The 22106-nt window shown below is 43.0% G+C and overlaps 1 protein-coding gene across 1 annotated transcript in view; it reads right to left on the bottom strand.

The window, feature by feature from the left end:
- The window catches only part of LOC126126296 (glucose dehydrogenase [FAD, quinone]-like), a 116471-nt gene extending 100986 nt beyond the window's left edge, over window positions 1–15485 (bottom strand). Inside the window, exon 1 of the mRNA XM_049915140.1 lies at window positions 15093–15485. Within this exon, the coding sequence (XP_049771097.1) occupies window positions 15093–15485 (393 nt within the window). The remainder of the gene's footprint in view (window positions 1–15092) is intronic.
- Window positions 15486–22106: the final 6621 nt, after the last annotated feature.

Raw genomic sequence — 22106 nt, 5'->3', positions numbered from 1 at the left:
GAATTCCCATTGCACTCTTAATGTTACCACCCTTGCTTTTAATTTCACGGAATGTTGTTTTGACTTTCCTACGCACTGAGTCTGTCTTCCCGACAGTCATATATTTTTCGATTTCTTAGCTTCCCTGCACTCCCTCTTTATTTAATTTCTCAGCGACTTGTATTTCTGTATCCCTGAATTTCCTTGATCATTCTTGTACTTACTTCTTTCAGTGATCAACTGAAGTATTTCTTCTGTTACCCGTGGTTTCATCGCAGTAACCTTCTTTGTACCTATGTTTTCCTTTCCAACTTCAGTGATTGCCATTTTCAGAGCAGTCCATTCCTCTTCAATTACAGTGCCTACTGAGCTATTGCTTATTGCTATAACTGTAGCCTTGGAGAACTTCAAGCGTATCTTGTCATTCCTTTTTACTTCCATATCCCGCTTCTTTGTGTATTTATTCTTCCTGACTTATCTCTTAGACTTCAACATACTCTTCGTCACAACTAAATTGTGATCTGACTCTATGTAAACTCTTGGGTATGCCTTATAATGCAGTATCTGATTTCGGAATCTCTCTCTGACCATGATGTAATCCAACTGAAATCCTCCCATATCACCTGGCCTTTTCCAAGTACACACCCTCCTCTCGTGATTCTTGAACAGAGTTTTCTTTCTTACACACCGAAATTTATTACAGAAACCAATTAGTCTTTCTCCTCTCTCATTCCTTGTCCCAAGTCCATATTCTCACGTAACCGTTTCTTCTCCTCCTTCCCCTAAAACTGCATTCCAGTCCCCTGTAACTATTAGATTTTCATCTGCCTTTACGTACTATATTACCCTTTCAATATCCTCGTATACTTTCTCTGTTTCTTCATTTTCAACTTGCGACGTCGGTTTGGATACCTTAACCATCGTTGTCGGTGCTGGTTTGCTGTCAATTCTCATAAGAACAACCCTATCACTAAACTGTTCACTGTAACTCACTCTCTGCCCTACCTTCCCATTCATGAAGAATCCTACTGCCATTATACCATTTTCTGCTGCTGTTGATATTACCATGTACCTATTTGACCAGATATCCTTGCCTTCTTTCCAGTTGACTTCACTAACCCCTACCATATCTAGACTGAGCCTTTGCATTTCCAGACTATGTAGCTTCCCTATCACGTTCAAGCCCCTACTCCTATAACGTTATTCTTTCGTTGATTATTAAACCTTTTTCTCATAGTCACCTCCCTCTTGGCAATCCTATCCCGGAGAACCGAAACGGAGACTATTCCGGAATCTTTTGCCAATGGAGAGATCCTCATGACATTTTTTCAATTACAGAACACATGTCCTGTGGATACACTTTATGTGTCTTTAATGCAGTGGTATCCATTGACTTCTGCATCCTCACACCGTTGATCATTGCTGATTCTTCCGCATTTAGGGGCAATTTCCTACATGAAGGACCAGAGAGAGCTCTTAACTTCTGTCCGCGCCTCCGCCCTCTTTGACAAGGCCATTGGCAGAATGAAGGTGACTCCTTATGCCGGAAGTCTTTGGCCGCCAACGCTGATTATTAATCAAATCATAAGCGATGACGGGTTTCGAACTCGGGTCCGAGGACATTTTGATTACTAATCGAAGCCACTGCTCTTAGATCACAGGTAGCCACAGTACGTCACAGAGCGCAAAAATATGACGAAGTCATCACCGTTAACAGTCTATAACTGTCACGGTCGCTGTCGAAATTATACATAACATCCACCAGACGCTGGTCCCTCATGGTGATGACGATTGGAATCTGGCAAGCGCGAAGAGAGGTTTGCCACAGTGACATTTATTCGTATGAATGTCACTCGCGAAAGAAACGTCGTTAACATTCCAGAAAATTTCGCACGTTGGTAATAATTTCAGTGCAAACCATGCACAACGGATCACCCGTCCGAAAACTGGCGCTTTCAATTGATTATGAATCAAGATAATTCACAGGAACTTCACCGAAAATAAAAGAAATAACACGGGTTTCGAGCAGAGTGTGCAAAATTAAGAAGCCGCGACGCCAATCTTCCTGCCACCATTTCGTCCGAGCATATCGCGTGGTAAAGAGCACACAAGTAGTGGAAAATGTGTCGAAAACGTTGACCGTCGTTTGTTCAGAAATGGTCGAGTAATCAGCGGACAAGCGGAGACACTTGTTGGCTTATTTTGACCCTCTTCCACTGAGCGAAGTTTCGGGAAAATCATGTTATGTTACTTGAGTTTCCGCATTGCTTTGAGTATGGCCATGCTGAACCCATAGATTCAGTATTCAAATGACCGTAGCGGGATCCTGTCTGATGCGCACAACTCTATCATGGGACGACAAACTGTGGCCTCAATAGGTCACCACCCAGTCACTGTTGTCTCTTTTACACACTGAAATTTATAACAGAAACCAATTAGTCTTTCTCCTCTCTCATTTCTTGTCCCAAGCCCATATTCTCATGTAACCGTTTCTTCTCCTCCTTCCCCTAAAACTGTGCTGAAAAGCTCGTCCTCTGTACATTGCGGCAAGTCGACAGCGTTGATCCAGTTATTTGGTAGGTCTATAAGTTCGTAAGGTTTTTGTTTTGAATATTGGTATTCCAGTTGGTTCAAATGGCTCGAAGCACTATGGTACTTAACATCTAAGGTCATCAGTCCCCTAGACTTAGCACTACTTAAACCTGACTAAAAAATGGTTCAAATGGCTCTGAGCACTATGGGACGTAACTGCAGTGGTCGTCAGTCCCCTAGAACATAAAACTACTTAAACCTAACTAACCTAAGGACATCACACACATCCATGCTCGAGGCAGGATTCGAACCTGCGACCGTAGCGGTCCCGCGGTTCCAGAGTGTAGCGCCTAGAACCGCTCAGCCACTTCGGCCGGCCGGTTTTCCAGTTGCTATGGGTTTGTTTATCGATTGTCATTGGTGGACATTTGTCCTTGTTCCACGGGACACAAGACGGTTTTCTCACAAACAATCAACATTCAGACGCGGTTTCTGAATGAGATATCCATTGCATAACCTTTCCTCATATAAAGAATTTAGAAAAAAGTTACTCCTACATGCTTGGTGTAGCTGCGCTGAAATGCTCGTCCTCTGCATATTGCGGCGAGCGGACTGCGTTGACTCAATTATTAGATCGGTTCATAAGTTCGTAACGTTTTTTTTTTTTTTTTGCATATTGGTATTCCAGTTGCTGTGGGTTTATTTATCGATTGTAATTTTTTATTTGCAGTGCCTATTGCTGTTTAAGCATACATAACGCCATTTTGTCATTTGAAGATAGTACGTGGAACTGTGGATACTAGAAAATGGAGTGCCAAGTGAAGATATTGGAACATTTGAGAAATGTTCTTCTGTCTGAGTTCAATAGAGGGGCGACGGAAGCGGAGGTAGGCAGAAACATTTACGCCATGCATAGGGATAATTCCATTGGACACATCACGGCAAGGAAACGGTTTTCTCGTTTTAAGGAGGATCGTTCTGACATTAGTGACTTTACATGTTCAGGAAACATTCAGGACTTGATGAAGATCGTTTAAACGCATTTACCCACAACGACCCCCGTCAGTATGCTTGACAAGTGGAGAAGTTGATGAACTGTGATCATTCTACCATCGTGCGATGTTGGCATGCAATGGGGAAGGTCCTAAATGCTGTAAGTCAAAATCACAAAAATCAGCGGTTGGCCATACGTGCGTCTCTGACTGCGTATCATTAGTTGGCTTGCAAACGACACTAACCAATTCTATCCTATATCGTTATTGCTGACGAGGTACGGTGTCTTTATGCCAACATACGAAAAACAGAGGAATGGTTGAACCCCAACAAAGCAGCTTGTACGCATCCGCAAAAGACATCGTTATGCATCTGGTGCAACAGCGACGGTGTGTAATCATCACTGCAAACAGTTAATGTGGACAACTGAGACATCTTGCAGACGCAGTCCAAGAACAACAATCAGGAAGATTTCGTTTTGTGATGCTACTCCATATAATGTCCGCCCGTATTCTGCTAAACTGACAAAAAACACTATACAGGACTTAGGCTAGGAAGTCGTTCAGTATTCACCTGAAGCTGCGCCCTCAGATTTTCACCTTGTCCGCTCTCTATCGAAAAACCCTTAGGGAACTTCCTTTCCGGACGAAAATTCGCTCCGAACATGGCTCGACGATTTCTTCGCCTTGAAACCCTGTGATTCCTACGATCGCAGAACTGGAATGTTACTGTAGCGTTGGTGGATTCTTTTAAATAGTGAAGGAGAATATATTATTGATGACTTAAGTCTCACTTATTTGTATCTGATGTGTTTATTAAACTTACGGGAAAACGGTACGAATTTATCCACCATCCCAATAACCGGCGAAAAACAGATAAAAATATTCAATACCAGATTCCACTTTTCAGTAACACCCCGTCAGCTAAAAAGTGTCTCACCTTTATGTAGATAGGAATCGGTGTGAACAGTTATTATCGTTGGATTTTAGTCTGTATACAACAGAGCGTAAAGCGCAGTTGAACGGAATGGATAATATTTTAAGAAATTGTAACGGAATGTAGTCGAATTAGATCAGAAGATACTGAGGCAATCAGATTAAGAAATTAAGACGCTAGATACGGCTGGATTTTGTTATTTGAGCAGCAAAAAGCTTTACTGTAAAAGAGAAATTTGTTTATCACGGAACATAAATTTAAAAAAAACGCGAAATTACCGCGACGAAAAAATTCAAGAAGTCGAGAAGATACACAGCTAGCCGATAATCATTCTCCCCATTTGCGGCTGGAGCCGAGAATGCGTGATGACTTAGTGGTGCCAAGAGTACGGAGTATGATGTGTAACATAGCGACAAAATATCTTCTTTAGGTGATCGGATGACCGTGCGCAATGTCGTCGTTTCACCGCGTACTAATCTTTCCAACAAATTAATTGCCCCCACAGGCTGTAAATCGCAGATCGTTTTAGCGGAAGAGAAGAGATTGGAAGTGGTTCAAATCATTTTCTGTTAATGTTCAAATTCGAAAACGCCCATTTACAAAAAACAACATGTCGCTAAGATCGAAAATTCACAGAATCTCTTTGACTGTATGTCTCTAAGCTGTTTCCGTATAAATGGTTCTGGAAGCTATAATCTGATAAATTTGTTAACATCATTCTGCATAAAACAATACCAATCGCACTTTATTATTTCTCATTTTCTAATCACCTTCGGAGACAAAAAAAATGGCTCTGAGCACTATGGGACTTAACAGCTGTGGTCATCAGTCCCCTAGAACTTAGAACTACTTAAACCTAACTAACTTAAAGACATCACACACATCAATGCCCGAGGCAGGATTCGAACCTGCGACCGTAGCAGTCGCGCGGTTCCGCACTGCGCGCCTAGAACCGCGAGACCACCACGGCCGGCCCTTCGGAGACATTTCCAACGCTAAACAACTTCTGATCACGCTGTGGAGGGGATACTTCTCATGTTCTTCTTAATGTTCACATGATTTTTTGTGACCACTGAGCTCAGTACTCAACTGGAGAGACTGCTCAAAGCCGTCTTTGCGCTGAAAACAGTGACGGTGTTTGGCATTCATAGGGCAGTCTCTCCGGTTTAGTATTGAGCTCACTGTTTGTGACTGACTCTTTCAAATGAAACAGATTTAAAACCTGTACTGTAATTCAATCCAGTACTTTTTCTTTAGTTATTATCATTAAAATAAACAGCTCGCAAGCTCGTCCACTTTTAATAAAGTTTAATTAAATTAAACAATGAATGTCTCGTCCGTAAGAGATGGCATTATGAGTGTTGCGATCACAATACAAGTAACATAGTTCCTGCGCCAGTCACTTGTTTCTTATCCCAGTACGCCTTTGCCGGCTGCGGTGGTCTCGCGGTTAAGGCGCTCAGTCCGGAACCGCGCGACTGCTCCGGTCGCAGGTTCGAATCCTGCCTCGGACATGGATTTGTGTGATTTCCTTAGGTTAGTTAGGTTTAAGTAGTTCTAAGTTCTAGGGGACTGATGACCACAGTAGTTAAGACCCATAGTGCTCAGAGCCATTTGAGCCAGTACGCCTTTTGGTGATTCACACTATGATCTTCAGGAGGAGAATTGTTTATTTACATGGCTAGTGTTGGTGAAGACCACAGACATCTATTCGCTGTAGCAGACCAAGCGCAGTGTAGGTTAAGTTGCGTCTTTTGCTAATGAAAAAAAATTATTTATTTTGAAAAGGCAGTTTGCAGGTTAAAAATACTGATTTCTGACAGTAAATTGTACTGAGCCGTACTGAAAAACATTTTCCTTAGTAGTGGACTATGTCGGTGCACAACTCAAAATATTGCAGATCGACTTTTCACTGCGCATGCCGTGACAGATGTTACATCTGAACAGACATTACACGGACTGATACACTATTCAATACTTTTCATCCACGTCTTGTGAACAACAGTGTAGCTCATCGTTGGATAACATTGTCAGGATATTGCTCTTTCAACAAGAAACAAACATAAGGAAACAAAATGTTTTAATGCCATTATTCAGGACCCAACGTGCTACCTAACAATATGTCTGGTTACACTATGTCACTCAAGCGTGAAAATAAGGCGTTGCATCTTTTCAAACTCTGAAGCACTGGCGTATACGGGAATGGAGTACGCTTCAAACCAGTTTGACATATTTTGCATGCCACATTCACCGTGTTACGATTTTAATCGGCAGCAATTTTTATAAATATTACTTTCTTCTTAAGGCAGAAGTATGTACGCTGTCCCATCTCCCACGCCCTGCCTACACTCCACAGTGTATAATACCTTTTCAATCTCCATGCAGATGACATCGAAGTTCAATAAATATTTTTTTGAATGTTATTTCCTTCTTCTCCAGTTTGGGCGATTATTTTTTTCTATTAGTCAGTGCCACTTTGTGATTTGTTATTGTTACTGACGTCCAGCAATGTTATCTCGGTCTTCATGAAGTTTTACTGTTTCATATTTCTTTAACTTTCAGCGTCAACCTAACAATGCAAGTATATGAATAATAGTATCCGTTGCGAACATATTCTATCTTTATCTCCCAACCTGTGAAAAATATGAAATGGAACCACAAATAATACGTCACCTGTTCATTATGTTAAAGAAGGCGTATCACTAATCATACTAAGATAGTAATAATTTACCCTCCGTATACCTACAATAACGGCATGTGTCTGTTTTACATATTTTAATCTACGGTCTGGGATATTACTACCTGATGCGTCTTCAGACTCATTGAATTATTTGTATACACGGAAAAAGCAGAGAGATATGGGAAGGTTTCTGTTGGGTTACATCTTGATCTGGCGTGATTCCGAAATCAGACAATGGATTGTTAGGCGTACCCGGGAGCAGTTATATACTCAGATCATATTTTAGTAGTGATGAAGAGTAGGCTGAAGTTTAAGAGACTAGTCAGGAAAAATCAATGCCCAAAGAAGTCGGACACAGAAGCACGAAGGAATGATGAGATACACTTGAATTTTCTAAGGCTATAGATCCTGTTATAAGGAACAGCTCAGTAGGCAGTACAGTTGAAGAGGAATGGACATCTCTAAACAGGGCAGTCACTGAGGTTGGAAAGAAAAACATAGGTACAAAGAAGTTAACAGCGAATAAACCATAGGTAACAGAAGAAATACTTCACTTGCTCGAGGGAAGAGGGAAGTACAAAAATTTTCAGGGAAATATAGGAATACAGAAATACTAGTCTATTAGGAATGAAATAAATAGGAAGTTCACTGAAGCTAAGGTGAAGTGGCTGCATGAAAAGTGCGAAGAAATCGAAAAAAGTTATTGTCAGAAGGAGTGACCCGGCATACAGGAAAGTTAAAACAACCTTCAATGAAATTAAGAGCAAGGGTGCTAACATTAAGAGTGCAATGGAAATTCCACTGTTGAATGCAAAGTAGGGAGTAGATGGGTGGAAAGAGTACACTGAAGCCCGCTATGAGATAGTAGACTTGTCTGACGTAATAGAAGAAGAAGCAGGAGCCGATATAGAAGACATAAAAGATCCAGTATTCGAAACAGAAGCTGTGGATGACTTAAGAACAAATAAGCCAGCATGGGTAAGTAACATTCCATCAGACTTCTTAAAACCATTGAGGGAAGTGGCAACAAATCGACTACTCACGTCTATGTCTAGGGTATATGAATCTGACGATATACCATCTGACTTTCGGTAAAATATCATCCACACAATTCCGAAGACTGCAAGAACTCACAAGTGTGAGAATTATTGTTCATGCATCCAAGCAGCTGACGAAACAACATACAGAAGCATAGGAAAGAAAACTGAGAATGTGTTAGATGACGATCAATTTGGCTTTAAGGAAGATAGAGGCACCAGAAAGGGAGTTCTGATGTTGCGGTTGATAATGGAAAAAAGATTAAAGGAAAATAAGTGCACGTTGATAGGATTTGTCGAACTGAAAAAAGTATTCGACAGAGTCAAATGACGAAACACGTTCGAAATTCTGAGAAAAATAGGGGTAAGCTATAGGGAGAAACGAATAATGTACAACATGTACAAGAGTGAAGAGGCAATAATAAGAGCGGAAGACAAAGAGCTAAGTCCTCGGACTAAAAAGACTATAAGACGGGGATGTACTCTTTCACCCTACTATTCAACCTATACATCGAAGAAGCAGTGATGGAAATAAAAGAAAAGTCCCAGAGTGGAATTAACATTCAAGGTAAATTAATATCAATGACCAAGTTTGCGGACGACATTGCTTTCCTCAGCGAAGATGAATAAAAATTACAAGATCTGCTGAATGGAATGAACGGTCTAATGGTCACACATTCGGGATTGAGAGAAATCGAAGAAGGAAGACAATAACGGGAAATAGCTAAAATGACAAAATCAGGATTGATGGTCACGTAGTAGATGAAATTGAGGAATTTGGTACGTAGGCAGCAAAACAACCAGTGACGGACGGAGAGAGGACGACATAAAAGGCAGACTAGCACTGGCAAAAATGGCATTCCTGGCTATGAGAAGTTCATTAGCATCAAATATATGCCTTAATTTGAGGAAGAAATTTGTATGAATGTACGTTTGGAGCACAGCATTGTATGGTAGTGAAACATGGACTGCGGGAAAACCGGAACAGAAGAGAACTAATGCGCTTCAGATGTCGTGGTACAGACGAATGTTGAAAATTAGGTGGACTGATAAAGTAGCGAATGAGGATGTTCTGGGCGGAATCGGAGAGGCGAGAAATGTATGGAAAACACTGAAAAGAAGAAGGGACAGCATGATAGGACAACTGTTAAGACGTCTCGGAAGGACTTCCATGGTAACAGAGGGAGCTATAGAGAGTAAAGCTGTTTATGGGGACAAAGATTGGAATAGATCAAACAAATAATTGAGGACGCAGGTTTCAAGTGCTAATATGATAAGTTTGGCACAGGAGAGGAATTCCTGGTTGGCTGCAACAGACCAGTAAGAAGCCTGATAACTAACTAAAAAGAAGAAGAAAAAGAAAAGGCAACCGTGCAAATGTAAATTCTTGTCCCACTCCCTTGCTTAAACTTCTAGACACACTATGATGCTTGTATCGCCTTATCCCTTATACACTCCTGGAAATTGAAATAAGAACACCGTGAATTCATTGTCCCAGGAAGGGGAAACTTTATTGACACATTCCTGGGGTCAGATACATCACATGATCACACTGACAGAACCACAGGCACATAGACACAGGCAACAGAGCATGCACAATGTCGGCACTAGTACAGTGTATATCCACCTTTCGCAGCAATGCAGGCTGCTATTCTCCCGTGGAGACGATCGTAGAGATGCTGGATGTAGTCCTGTGGAACGGCTTGCCATGCCATTTCCACCTGGCGCCTCAGTTGGACCAGCGTTCGTGCTGGACGTGCAGACCGCGTGAGACGACGCTTCATCCAGTCCCAAACATGCTCAATGGGGGACAGATCCGGAGATCTTGCTGGCCAGGGTAGTTGACTTACACCTTCTAGAGCACGTTGGGTGGCACGGGATACATGCGGACGTGCATTGTCCTGTTGGAACAGCAAGTTCCCTTGCCGGTCTAGGAATGGTAGAACGATGGGGTCGATGACGGTTTGGATGTACCGTGCACTATTCAGTGTCCCCTCGACGATCACCAGTGGTGTACGGCCAGTGTAGGAGATCGCTCCCCACACCATGATGCCGGGTGTTGGCCCTGTGTGCCTCGGTCGTATGCAGTCCTGATTGTGGCGCTCACCTGCACGGCGCCAAACACGCATACGACCATCATTGGCACCAAGGCAGAAGCGACTCTCATCGCTAAAGACGACACGTCTCCATTCGTCCCTCCATTCACGCCTGTCGCGACACCACTGGAGGCGGGCTGCACGATGTTGGGGCGTGAGCGGAAGACGGCCTAACGGTGTGCGGGACCGTAGCCCAGCTTCATGGAGACGGTTGCGAATGGTCCTCGCCGATACCCCAGGAGCAACAGTGTCCCTAATTTGCTGGGAAGTGGCGGTGCGGTCCCCTACGGCACTGCGTAGGATCCTACGGTCTTGGCGTGCATCCGTGCGTCGCTGCGGTCCGGTCCCAGGTCGACGGGCACGTGCACCTTCCGCCGACCACTGGCGACAACATCGATGTACTGTGGAGACCTCACGCCCCACGTGTTGAGCAATTCGGCGGTACGTCCACCCGGCCTCCCGCATGCCCACTATACGCCCTCGCTCAAAGTCCGTCAACTGCACATACGGTTCACGTCCACGCTGTCGCGGCATGCTACCAGTGTTAAAGACTGCGATGGAGCTCCGTATGCCACGGCAAACTGGCTGACACTGACGGCGGCGGTGCACAAATGCTGCGCAGCTAGCGCCATTCGACGGCCAACACCGCGGTTCCTGGTGTGTCCGCTGTGCCGTGCGTGTGATCATTGCTTGTACAGCCCTCTCGCAGTGTCCGGAGCAAGTATGGTGGGTCTGACACACCGGTGTCAATGTGTTCTTTTTTCCATTTCCAGGAGAGTATCTCTGCACGATTCTTTTGATGAGTTTTTATTTCAAAATATGCGTTCCTTGACGTCATGATTTCTCTTTTGCTTAATTGATGCTACATTCGTCAGTTTTGGAAAATGATGGTTACTGACAAATACGTTCTTAACTAAACAAAAACTGTTTTGCCTTGTTTCACAAGTGTTACCAAGACCCTACAGTTCACTCAATTAAAATACTTTTTACTGCATTATGGTGACATAAATTGACGCTTTGTAAAACCCATTTTAATACATATACATACTCTCACACCGTGTCCTGTGGTTAAAGGAAGATATGAAATACATTTTTATCATGGCTTTCGCACGTTATGCTATGTAGAAACTTACACAATCCAGTCAGAACTTTGATAGTTCAACTACTTAGTCCTAATCAGAAACGTAGACAGTATAATTGCAATTTTATAATGTACCAACATCGAAAACATATTTATTAAGTTCTGATGGTCGGGCCACAGTAACGAAGAATTGTTATATTCGCCGTTGAATGTAGAAATTATTTATTTCACAGTTGCAGTTTCGGCCTTTGCAAAAGATTTTGCTTCAGCATGTGTCACACTTTACAATCCTCTGACATTTATAAATGTCATCGTCAAAAATGAGATAATACCGAATATGATGTGCTTTAAGAAACATAATTAAGCCAGCTAATGAGAAGTACTGTCATAGACCTGCTATACGTCTGTTCGCAGTACAGTGAATACTTTCGTAATATGAAGAATATTACTTGCTTGTACAGTAGTTACATGGATACTTTTTCATTGTGCTACTGTATTTCTTTGTTTCACTCCACAACATTCTCTAAACATCTAACAATAGTACTCAGTCACTTCCAAGACTTAAGTACCTTGTCTTAATATCTGTTGTAACGCAATTACATCTACATTTTAAAGGTCGAGTTGTTTGACATTTAGTTCGACGTTTGTCTACAAATGCTTTCTCTGTCCTGTGTATATCTGTGACTATGGCTGAAATTGCGTCTCTTAAACGCCAAAGCACTTGAGTCTTCTAAGTACCTGGTGTGGAAATTCCAACTACTCCGTCACATAAGGAGTACTGATGTTTATTACTTCTAACGTCTAAAACTTAGCTATTAGTATCTGCATAGAGAGAGAGAGAGAGAGAGAGAGAGAGAGAGAGAGAGAGAGAGAGAGAGAGAATTTTACTTTTCTTTGTGCTTTAGAAACGTTTGTAATCATTTTTAAAACTGTGTCAGTGTAAGGGATACTAATACTAGCAACAGCGATATGCTTATATTTCTTCTGATATGTCGTTAGCAACCTTACTTTATTTAGTTAAGTATTATGTCAACTGTAGATGATAGTTTGTCGTTAACTAACGCATTCTATCCCACTGTGATTATTTATTGTTGAATACCGTGACTGCTGAAATGTACTATGGTTGCTTTCCCTATCGCTCACCTACATGTGCTCATTTGAGAACGTTGGTGCCACGTGAAGTTGCAGATATTGCTTCTTTCCCACGACTTTTGAATGCGGTTTTGCTGTTGTGCCGAGTAATATGTAAGATCAGATAGCTGATGCTCTTATTTATTCGTGTTTCAATAGTAAGTTGGTGTACATGGAGATAAAGTAATTACGAATATTTATGATGCCTAGGAAATCGCATCCGATGAGCAGAAATGTGACATTTGCAAACCTTTTGTCGCTGGAGCAGCCGATGGCAGTTCGTACCAAGAGGCAGAGGACGGTATCCAATAAATGAAAGGACTTTTTTTTTCTTTCTTCCTTTTGCTTGTGCCGTTTTTCCCGCGGATACGCAGGGTTGGCATGGTTAATCGGATGTGGCAATGTTAGTTGAAGGGGTGGCCGGATGCCCTTCCTTCCGCCACCCTATACCCCCTGGTAAGGAATTAGTGTACCCCAACTGTCTGCGACTATTGTAATCCATGGAATTGTGCGAAAGTGTTCAGATGTCTGAGAGGCATGTAACTGGAGCGGGACGTGGGGACCAGCCCTGTATTCACCTAGGGGGATGTGGAAAACCGCCTAAAAACCACATCCAGGCTGGCCGGCACACTGGCCCTCGTCGGAAATCCGCTGGGAAAATTCGATCCGGTGCCGGCGCGCCCACCCGAGTCCAGAAAGCAGCGCGTCAGCGCGCTCGGCTAACCTGGCGGGTAAATGAAAGGACTGATGGTTTAAAATAAATATGAAGACCTAACCCATTTCCACCCACGTTTAAGAGAGGCAATTCGTCTTTTAGAGCTGTAATGTTTATTTCACCTTGTAAAAGCTATCGATACCTTGGAACAGTAACTTTCGTCCATTAAATGCGATGGAAACGTAACATAGCTCACAGAGGGACGCCACACTTCAGAGCCGCCGGTTTTGATACCGCTTCATCTGCACATATACGACGGGCGTTGAATACGTAATGCAACACTTTTTTTCTGAAGGTGACTGGTTTTATTCAGGATTACAATATACCATAGAAGTCCCCATTGTTTTGGCTACCGAACCCTATTTTTCATCATAATCTCCTTTCAGTGGGACGACCTTGCCCCACCCTATAAGTCGACATCGATGTCAGCTGCATCAGTAACCGCCCCATCACCCACGCACCGATTCAAATGTTCAAATGTTCATATATGTGTGAATTCTTAAGGGACCAAACTACTGAAGTCATCGGTCCCTAGAGTTACACACTATTCAGACTAAGTCAAACTAACTTATGCTAAGAACAACACACACACACATTCCCGAGGGAGGACTCGAACCGCCGGTGGCAGTGGCCGCGCAATCCGTGACATGGCGCCCAAGACCGCACGGCCACTTCGCGCGGCCGCACTGCTTCCCGCGGAGTGAATCCTTCATTGTGCCAAACAGATGGAAGTCGGAAGGTGCGAGATCCTGGCTGCAGGGTGAACGAGGAAGAGCAGTCCAATGAAATTTGGTAAGCTCCTCACGGGTGCGCTAACTTATGTGAGGTCTTGCTCTGTCGAGGAGAAGCAGAGGTTTATTTGCATTTTTATGGTGACTAAAACGCTGAAGTGGTATCTTCAATTTCCTGCGGGTGTGTGACGTCGGCTGGCACGTGCGAGAGAGGACAGGTATGAGCCACTTTGTTGCGATGACGACAGAAACCAGGCCAGCTACTCATCGTGCGTTTGTTAACCGTCAGTTCGCCGGAGACATTTTGCAAGCGCCTTTGAATACCTGTGATGATCAGGAAAAACTCAGTGACAGCTCTCTGCCTGGAACACACCTCTGTTACAATTTGAAGGGTACGTATAGTGCCGTCACCAATGTGTGCTTCATGAAACTGTAGGGGCTGAAGCGGTAATGGTCCCCAATAACCCACATCAAATCGTGCATTTTTCAACCGAAATCGTGAAGAGTATGCATAGCGCTGTCACGTATGTGTACGTCATGAAACTGTGGGGCCTGAAGTGGTAATGGACCCCGATACCACATAACAAACCATCCATTTTTCAACCGAAATAGGGAAGGGTACGTATAGAGCCATCACCCATGTGTACTTAATGAAACTGTAGTGGCTGAAGCGGTAATGGTCCCCGATACCCCATAACCAACCGTGCATTTTTCAACCGAAATCGGCAGAGAAAAAATGTGTTGCATTATTTATTGAACGCCTCTCGTTATTCAAAACAATGTTATCCATATTAATGTAACTAGGATTATCCTACATTATTAAATTCATTTATTCTACAGCTGAGCCTTTGGAGTTATGCAGTTGCTAAGTAACTTTTCAGTCAGCTCAATTGACATTAACATCAACTGTATTGTAAACGTAGTCTTCCGCGGCCGATGTCACAGTCAATAAAATTCTTCTGGGATTGAGGCCGCATTGTTATCTGTAAAATTCCGACGTTTCAGCAACTGTTGCAGGGCTCCTTCCTCAGGGTGTATTGTGTTAGCAATACATCCTGACGAAGGCGCCTTGCAACAGTCGTTGGAAATACACCCTGAGGAAGGTGCTTTGCAACAGTCGTCGAAATGTCGGAATTTTACAGGTGACAATGCGGGCTCAAACCCAAAAGAATTTTATTGACATCAACTGAATTCTTTGCTGGAAGAATTTTCTCCTGGATGCCATGCTCGCGCAAACATATATGCAGCCTTTTTGGCTTCATAATGGTAGGAGCATTAGTGTTGCCGCTAGCAATGGCAGGCATGACATAAGCGTCGACGACGCGCGGACCGGCGACGCCGTGCACCCGCAACAGCGGGTCGACGACCGCGTCGGCTCCGGTGACAATGGCGTAGGTGCCCGCCGGATGCTGCGCCGACGCAGTGAGGAATGGCACGGCGCACGGCCAGTAGCTCCTGGTCAGGGACGCGTGGTGCGAGCACTGCTTCACTGGGACGTCACGAACCGCTCGCACTCGGAGTATGCACCGCCCCACGTCCACAATCTGCTGGATGCCATCCAACAGCGTCTCCATGTCCTCTGGCCGCGTCACGTAGTTAGCCCTGATCAGAGGTGAATCCCGCGGGTCGGCTGTTCGAAGTTCGACGCAACCCCTGCTTCGTGAACGCAGGAGTTAGACCCAGTTTCATTGAGTACGCTTATCCAACCATTTCGCACGTCATTTTTCGTCGTTGCTAACGGCGTGAGAGATATATCATTGTCGAAGGATAACCTGATCGCCGCACAGTGGTGGTAAACCTGCACGCTGGGTCTGTTTCCAGATGAGTGATCGTTCTTTGTCTTCAGGAACCCCATATACCCATTGCATTGGATACCAGCTATAGGGACAGTTTTGTTTAGCAGGTATGTCACAGCGTCCTTTGAGACATTACGTCTACCGTAAGGGCAGGGTCCAGGGCGTATGCGATACCTACATACAGAATGTGATCCTGATACTTGCAGCCTACCTTCAAGTTCTCGACGACAGGAATTCCCAACGGTGCCAAGATTTCTTTCCTCCCAATTCCAGAGAGCATGAGTATCTTTGGCGAGTTTAACGCCCCTGTCGATATGATGACCTCGTTAGTTGCTCTGATTTCTTGAATATTCTTCTCTCTCAAACTGAACTCCGTATGCTACCTTGGTATTGAGATCTAAAAGAATGGCAGCTAACTCTGAATATAGATAAATGTAAATTAATGCAGATGATTAGGAAAAAGAATCCCGTAATGTTTGAATACTCCACTAGTGGTGTAGCGCTTGACACAGTCACGTCGATTAAATATTTGGGCGTAACATTGCAGAGCGATATGAAGGGGGACAAGCATGTAATGGCAGTTGTGGGGAAGGTGGATAGTCGTCTTGGTAGAATTTTGGGGCGATATGGTTCATCTGTAAAGGTGACCGCTTACAAAACACTAATACGACCTATTCTTGAGTACTGCTCGAGCGTTTGGGATCCCTGTCAGGTCGGATTGAGGGAGGACAATTCAGAGGCGGGCTGCTAGATTTGTTACTGGTAGGTTTGATCATCACGCGAGTGTTACGGAAATGCTTCAGGAACTCGGGTGGGAGTCTCTGGAGGAAAGGAGGCGTTCTTTTCGTGAATCGCTACTGAGGAAATTTAGAGAACCAGCATTTGACGCTGACTGCAGTACAATTTTACTGCCGCCAACATATATTTCGCGCAAAGACCACAAAGATAAGATAAGAGAGATTAGGGCTCGTACAGAGGCATATAGGCCGTCATTTTTCCCTCGTTCTGTTTGAGAGTAGAACAGGGAGAGAAGATGCTAGTTGTGGTACAAGGTACCATCCGCCACGCACCGTATGGTGGATTGCGGAGTATGTATGTAGATGTAGATGTAGATCTAACAATACTTTTGTGACAAGAGCATTTTTTATTATATGAAGATTCCTCCGTCTCTTCACTGGTTCAAGAAAGGCCTTAGTGGTGCTACATCTTCTTCCGTCTCTTATAGTTCCCGGGCAAAAGCCGTATCCAAGCATAGTGTTGTCTGTAAAATCGGTCACTAGGCTGATGTTAGAAAGAACTGCTCCTGTAAGAGAAAGATAAATAATTTCAACGTCAGTAAACATTCGGTGTCGTCAACGTGTAATTATCAGAGTTCTCAATGCATATTATCAGTTTTGAAACAGATAATAAGGGAAATTTACGTTATTCATGCAATGCTCACAGACACCAAACAAAAAGTGATGTTTCGGGGTGAAATACCTAAGGCATTCAAAAAAAGCACAGGTGTAAGGCAATAGACCTGTCTCCACTCCTCTTCAACTGTCTCCTAGAGAAAATAGTAAGAGAATGGAAACAAAAACAGAAAGAAAATAAGCTATCACCAATAAGACGGGGGACTAAGAACAAAGGTATTGTAATCCACTGTCTAGCATTTGCGGTTGATCTTAATAGTCTTTCTGAAAACACGACAATTGCAGATACAAATCAATCTCTTAGAAGAAGTAGCCAATAAAGGAAGTTTAAGAATTTCTGTAAATAAGAACAAAATTTACCAGATACTGGACAGATAAAGAAGGATAATAAATTTAAATATTTCGAAAAAATGAGTCAAGAAAATGGCTTAGAAAAATTCGTTCTAGAAGGGAGAGGACTGAAAATGAATAGAGCATATGGCATCACAAGGAACATTTACACCGAAAGGTCTCTGCAAAAATTTCAAAATACAGCGCTACAACACAGTACTAAAACCAGAATGTCTCTACGCAAGTCAATGTTTAGTAGTGAATTACACAATCTTGAAACCATAGAATGAAGAATCCTTCGAAGAATAGCCGATCAGCTGAGAAATATAGAAGTGTGGAAATTAAGAAGTAATGAAGAAGTATATCACAACATAGAAAACGTGACTGAAACGCCACGCCACGGAAGGGGCGACTGCTATTTTTTGGACAATAACACAGAATGAACGGCAATAGTATGACCAAACAGACCTTTAATTATCCTTGGGACAAGAAATCATCAACTGCCTGAATTGAAGAACTTGATGTAACACAAAGAAAGATTTTGGGGAAGAAGTTATTAAAATGGAAGGATTCCATGGCAGGAGGGAGAAGAAGAGAACGTCAAAAACGTCTGAGACGAAAAAAAGGATACTGGAGGAAGAAGAAGGAAGAAAAAGGACGAAGCTTTGAATTTGTCACGTGGTCGTTAGATGACAGACGGAAAAAGTAGACGAAAGAACAATTTGTTATCCATCAACAAACAAAACATAGGAAAAGCTGAAGTGCCGAAGAAACTGGTATAGGCGTGCGTATTCAAATACAGAGATATGTAAACAGGCAGAATACGGTGCTGAGGTCAGCAGCATCTATATATGACAACAAGTGTCTGGCACAGTTGTTACACAGGTTACTGCTGCTACAATGACAGGTTATCAAGATTTAAATGAGTTTGAACGTGGTGCCACAGTCGCCGCATGAGCAATGGGGTGCAGCAGCTCCGTGGTAGCGATGAAGTGGTGATTTTCCCGTACGACCATTTCAAGAGTGTACCGTGAATGTCAATAATCCGGGAAAACATCAATCTCCGACATCACTGCGCCGAAAAATATCCTGCAAGATGGGACCAACGACGATGAAAGAGAATCGTTCAACGTGACAGAAGTGCAACCCTTCCGCAAACTGCTGCAGATTTCAATGCTGGGCCATCAACAAGTTTCAGCGTACGAAATATTCAACGAAACATCATCGATATGGGCTTTCGGAGCCGAAGGTTCAGTCGTCTACTGTTGATGACTGCACGACACAGAGTTTTACGCCTCGCCAGGGCCCGTCAACACCGACATTGGACTGTTGACTGGAAACATGATGCCTGTTCGGACGAGTCTCGTTTCAAATTGAATCGAGCGGATAGACGTGAACGGATATGGAGACAACCTCATGATTCCATGGAACCTGAATATAAGCAGGAGACTGTTCAAGCTGTTGGACGCTGTGTAATGGTGTGGGGCGTGTGCAGCTGGAGTGATATGGGACTCCTGATACGTATTGCCAAGACTCTGACAGGTGACATGTTCGTAAGCATCCTGTCTGATCACCTGCATCCATTCATGTCAATTGTGCATTCCCACGGACTTGGATAATTCCATCAGGACAATCCGTCACCCCACACATCCAGAATTTCTACAGAGTGACTCCAGGAACACTCTTATGAGGTTAAACATTTCCGCTGGCCACCAAACTCCCCAAACGTGACCATTATTATGCGTATCAAGGATGCCAGCACTACTTCAAAAATTATTCAAGTCCACGCTACTTCGTGTTGTGTCACTTTGTAACCTCCCCCTCACTTACCGACCTTAATGACAGTGAAAAATGAAACCGCGTGTACCTAATGGGAGTTTTGGAAAAGCAATCGTCACCGAAGTTAACCTGTCGGTAAAGAGGGAGGAAAGGGTTACATCTAAATGAAAGGAAATGTGCTAATGAAACTGGTGGAAATTAATTTTGAAAAGGGGTAAAGTTAATAAAGAAAGTAAATGTGCAGCCGTTACATTAACAATTAACTAGCGGTAATTAGGTATTTGAGATTTGGGGGAAATCACGGTCGCCAGTCCTAAGGACAATTACTATAGTAACTGAAAAAGGAAGGTTATTACACATATAATTAGCACTAGAAGCGTGGCAACTGAAGGTTGACACGTGTAGTGTGAAAACTGAAAGTTTGTCAGAAGTAATAAATTTCGCTACACCCTGACTTAATTTAGCAAAAGAATTAATAAAACCGGAAAATCGAAAGTTAATTTAGTGACTGAAGTTAATAGTGAGCTTTCTTTCTGAAGCACATCGAAATTCAGTAAAATACGGTTAGTCTTGGACTACCTCAACAATCATTTCAAAAGCTACTTGAATCTACGCAATTTAGAAATAAGAGATTTAACTTTGAACTTGAATTAAATGATTCTGAACAATTAACAATAGTAAAATTTAGTACATACCAAGCTGAGCTGCAGTCACAGGTAAGCTAAAATACGGTAACAAAACTCGCACTCTTAATTTGTGCTTGTGTAATCTGAATGTCATAACTGAACTTTGAAATTAAAGCAGTGAAAACGAGTTAGCTATATTACTTTAATGCTGGAGTTTGAATTTCAACGACACTCGGGTTCATTTCGGAAAAGTAAGGGACTCTGCTTGGTAACGCAATTGGGACAATGAGCAACAAACGTTCATGTAACTTGCTGTAATTATAATGACGAAAATGGAACAGTTTGAAAAGCTGAGGTCTGCCATACAGTTCTAAAACTTTACGTGCGTCCAGTCTTCCTCGTCGGTTGATTGAAGGTTTGAAGCCGTCGGTCGAGGAGGTGGCGACAGTCACTCATTGTCGGCCGTCGCTGTTGCAGAAGCTGGATGTTGGCGCGCCTTCTTCTCGACACGGTCACCAGACGAAACGGGCTCTTGATGTGCGCTAGTTAATGTTTCCCGTCCGCGACACCATGTCAGAAACTATCATCGCGAGTCGAGCGCAATTACATGCTGCCAAACCCCGAAAGCGCGGCAACTCGCGGGCGCGTCGCACAACACACCTGCTCCACTCGCTACTCCAGCCAGACTCCCTCTGCTCAGCCCGCGCTCCACGCGGCAGAGTTAACACTACCAAAGATCCTACACACTTTGATTCTTCACACGACATATCGACGTAATCGTTCGATAGCAGTCTTCCCTAGGCAAGACCCAGCGTAAAAATACAAATAATATTTACGAAACAAACCAATTATACATCGACATAAATGTATAAATCTATATATACAAACAGTAAAACAATTACAATATACAAAGAGACAGAAATGTCATATCTTGAGGTGACAAAACATGGAAAAAAATAATAGTACAATAGATGGAAATAGGAGGATATGCATTTCCGGCGTTACAACTTCTGCATGCTTGTGCCCTAGACGATATTAGGCAGGTGTACCTGTTTCTTTGGCTTTTCAGTGTATATATAATGCTCTCGAGGGCTGTCGCAATTATTGTGTACAGGAGTTAATTCTACTCAAAGCAAGGAGTGGCCACGTTTTCTGTTCATATATCCGAAACTTTCAAGACGTGGGCCGAAATTATCGATGCACAAAAAGGAGAACAATGTAGTGCGCAGCTGAACATGACCGTGGGACAAAGTGACATGGCGCCATAGCTTTTTTCCTTTCTCGATGGCCGAGTTCGTAGTCTGCCAAAACCTACTAAATGTGTACCAATTACCTCATTTGAAAAGAATTTTTCGTCATCTAATCTCGGCAACCGCTTTTATAATGTGGGCACAGAAATTTTTGGCGTAGCCATGGTTAGACACTTTTGAAACTCGATTGTAGCCTTCTTCTAGGTCTGTTCAGTCGTGTCGACAAGTCTAGAGCTCCATGTTTTATGCGATGTTCGTGGTCTCGACGATGTTTGACGACAGTTATAATGGGTTACATTCTGTCAATACTGCGACGTTATCAGTAAATGCTGTACACATGCGGCACTTTTAATACCTATGTCTTCTTCAACGTTACAGATCATCGCTGGAGTGTTTCGGGACAGCCAATAGTTGTATTACTGTATTTTCAGTACACGTGTTATAATTGCTTTAGTTATCACTGGAGATAGTAATCTAAAGTTATCGTGAGCCCTAAGTATCGTTGTAATCAAGAAATCTTTCTTGTGGACTCGATAATGTGATGCAGGTTTCAGAACTATATAAATACTAATAACGCCTTCATAGTACTAGAGCAGTTGAACAGAATGGGTACAGTTTGAAATGGGGGTAAAAGATGAACGTCAGCAAAAGTGAAATAAGGGTAATGGAGTGGAGTGGAATTAAATCAGGCGATTCTGAGGGAACTGTGTTACGAAACGACACACTAAAATAGTATAAGCATGACGTAGAAGGTACTGGCTATAACACGGAAAGCGTATCTGTAAACTAGGAATTTGGTGGCATGTAGTATACAGTAAAGTCAAGCATTAGTAAGTCTTTTCGGGAGGTATTTTTCTGGTGTGTATCCTTGTACGGAAGTGAAACGTGGGCGATAATCAGTTCAAGCAAAAGGATAATAGAAGCCTTTGAAATGTGTTGCTACAGAAGAATGCTAAAGATTACGTGGGTATACAGCCTAATTTATGAGGAAGAACTGAACAT

This window comes from Schistocerca cancellata, chromosome 1 (genome assembly GCF_023864275.1).
Source record: "Schistocerca cancellata isolate TAMUIC-IGC-003103 chromosome 1, iqSchCanc2.1, whole genome shotgun sequence".
Classification (NCBI taxonomy): domain Eukaryota; kingdom Metazoa; phylum Arthropoda; class Insecta; order Orthoptera; family Acrididae; genus Schistocerca; species Schistocerca cancellata.
Note: the sequence above shows the minus strand (reverse complement) of the source record. Positions and strands in the feature narration are given on the sequence as shown.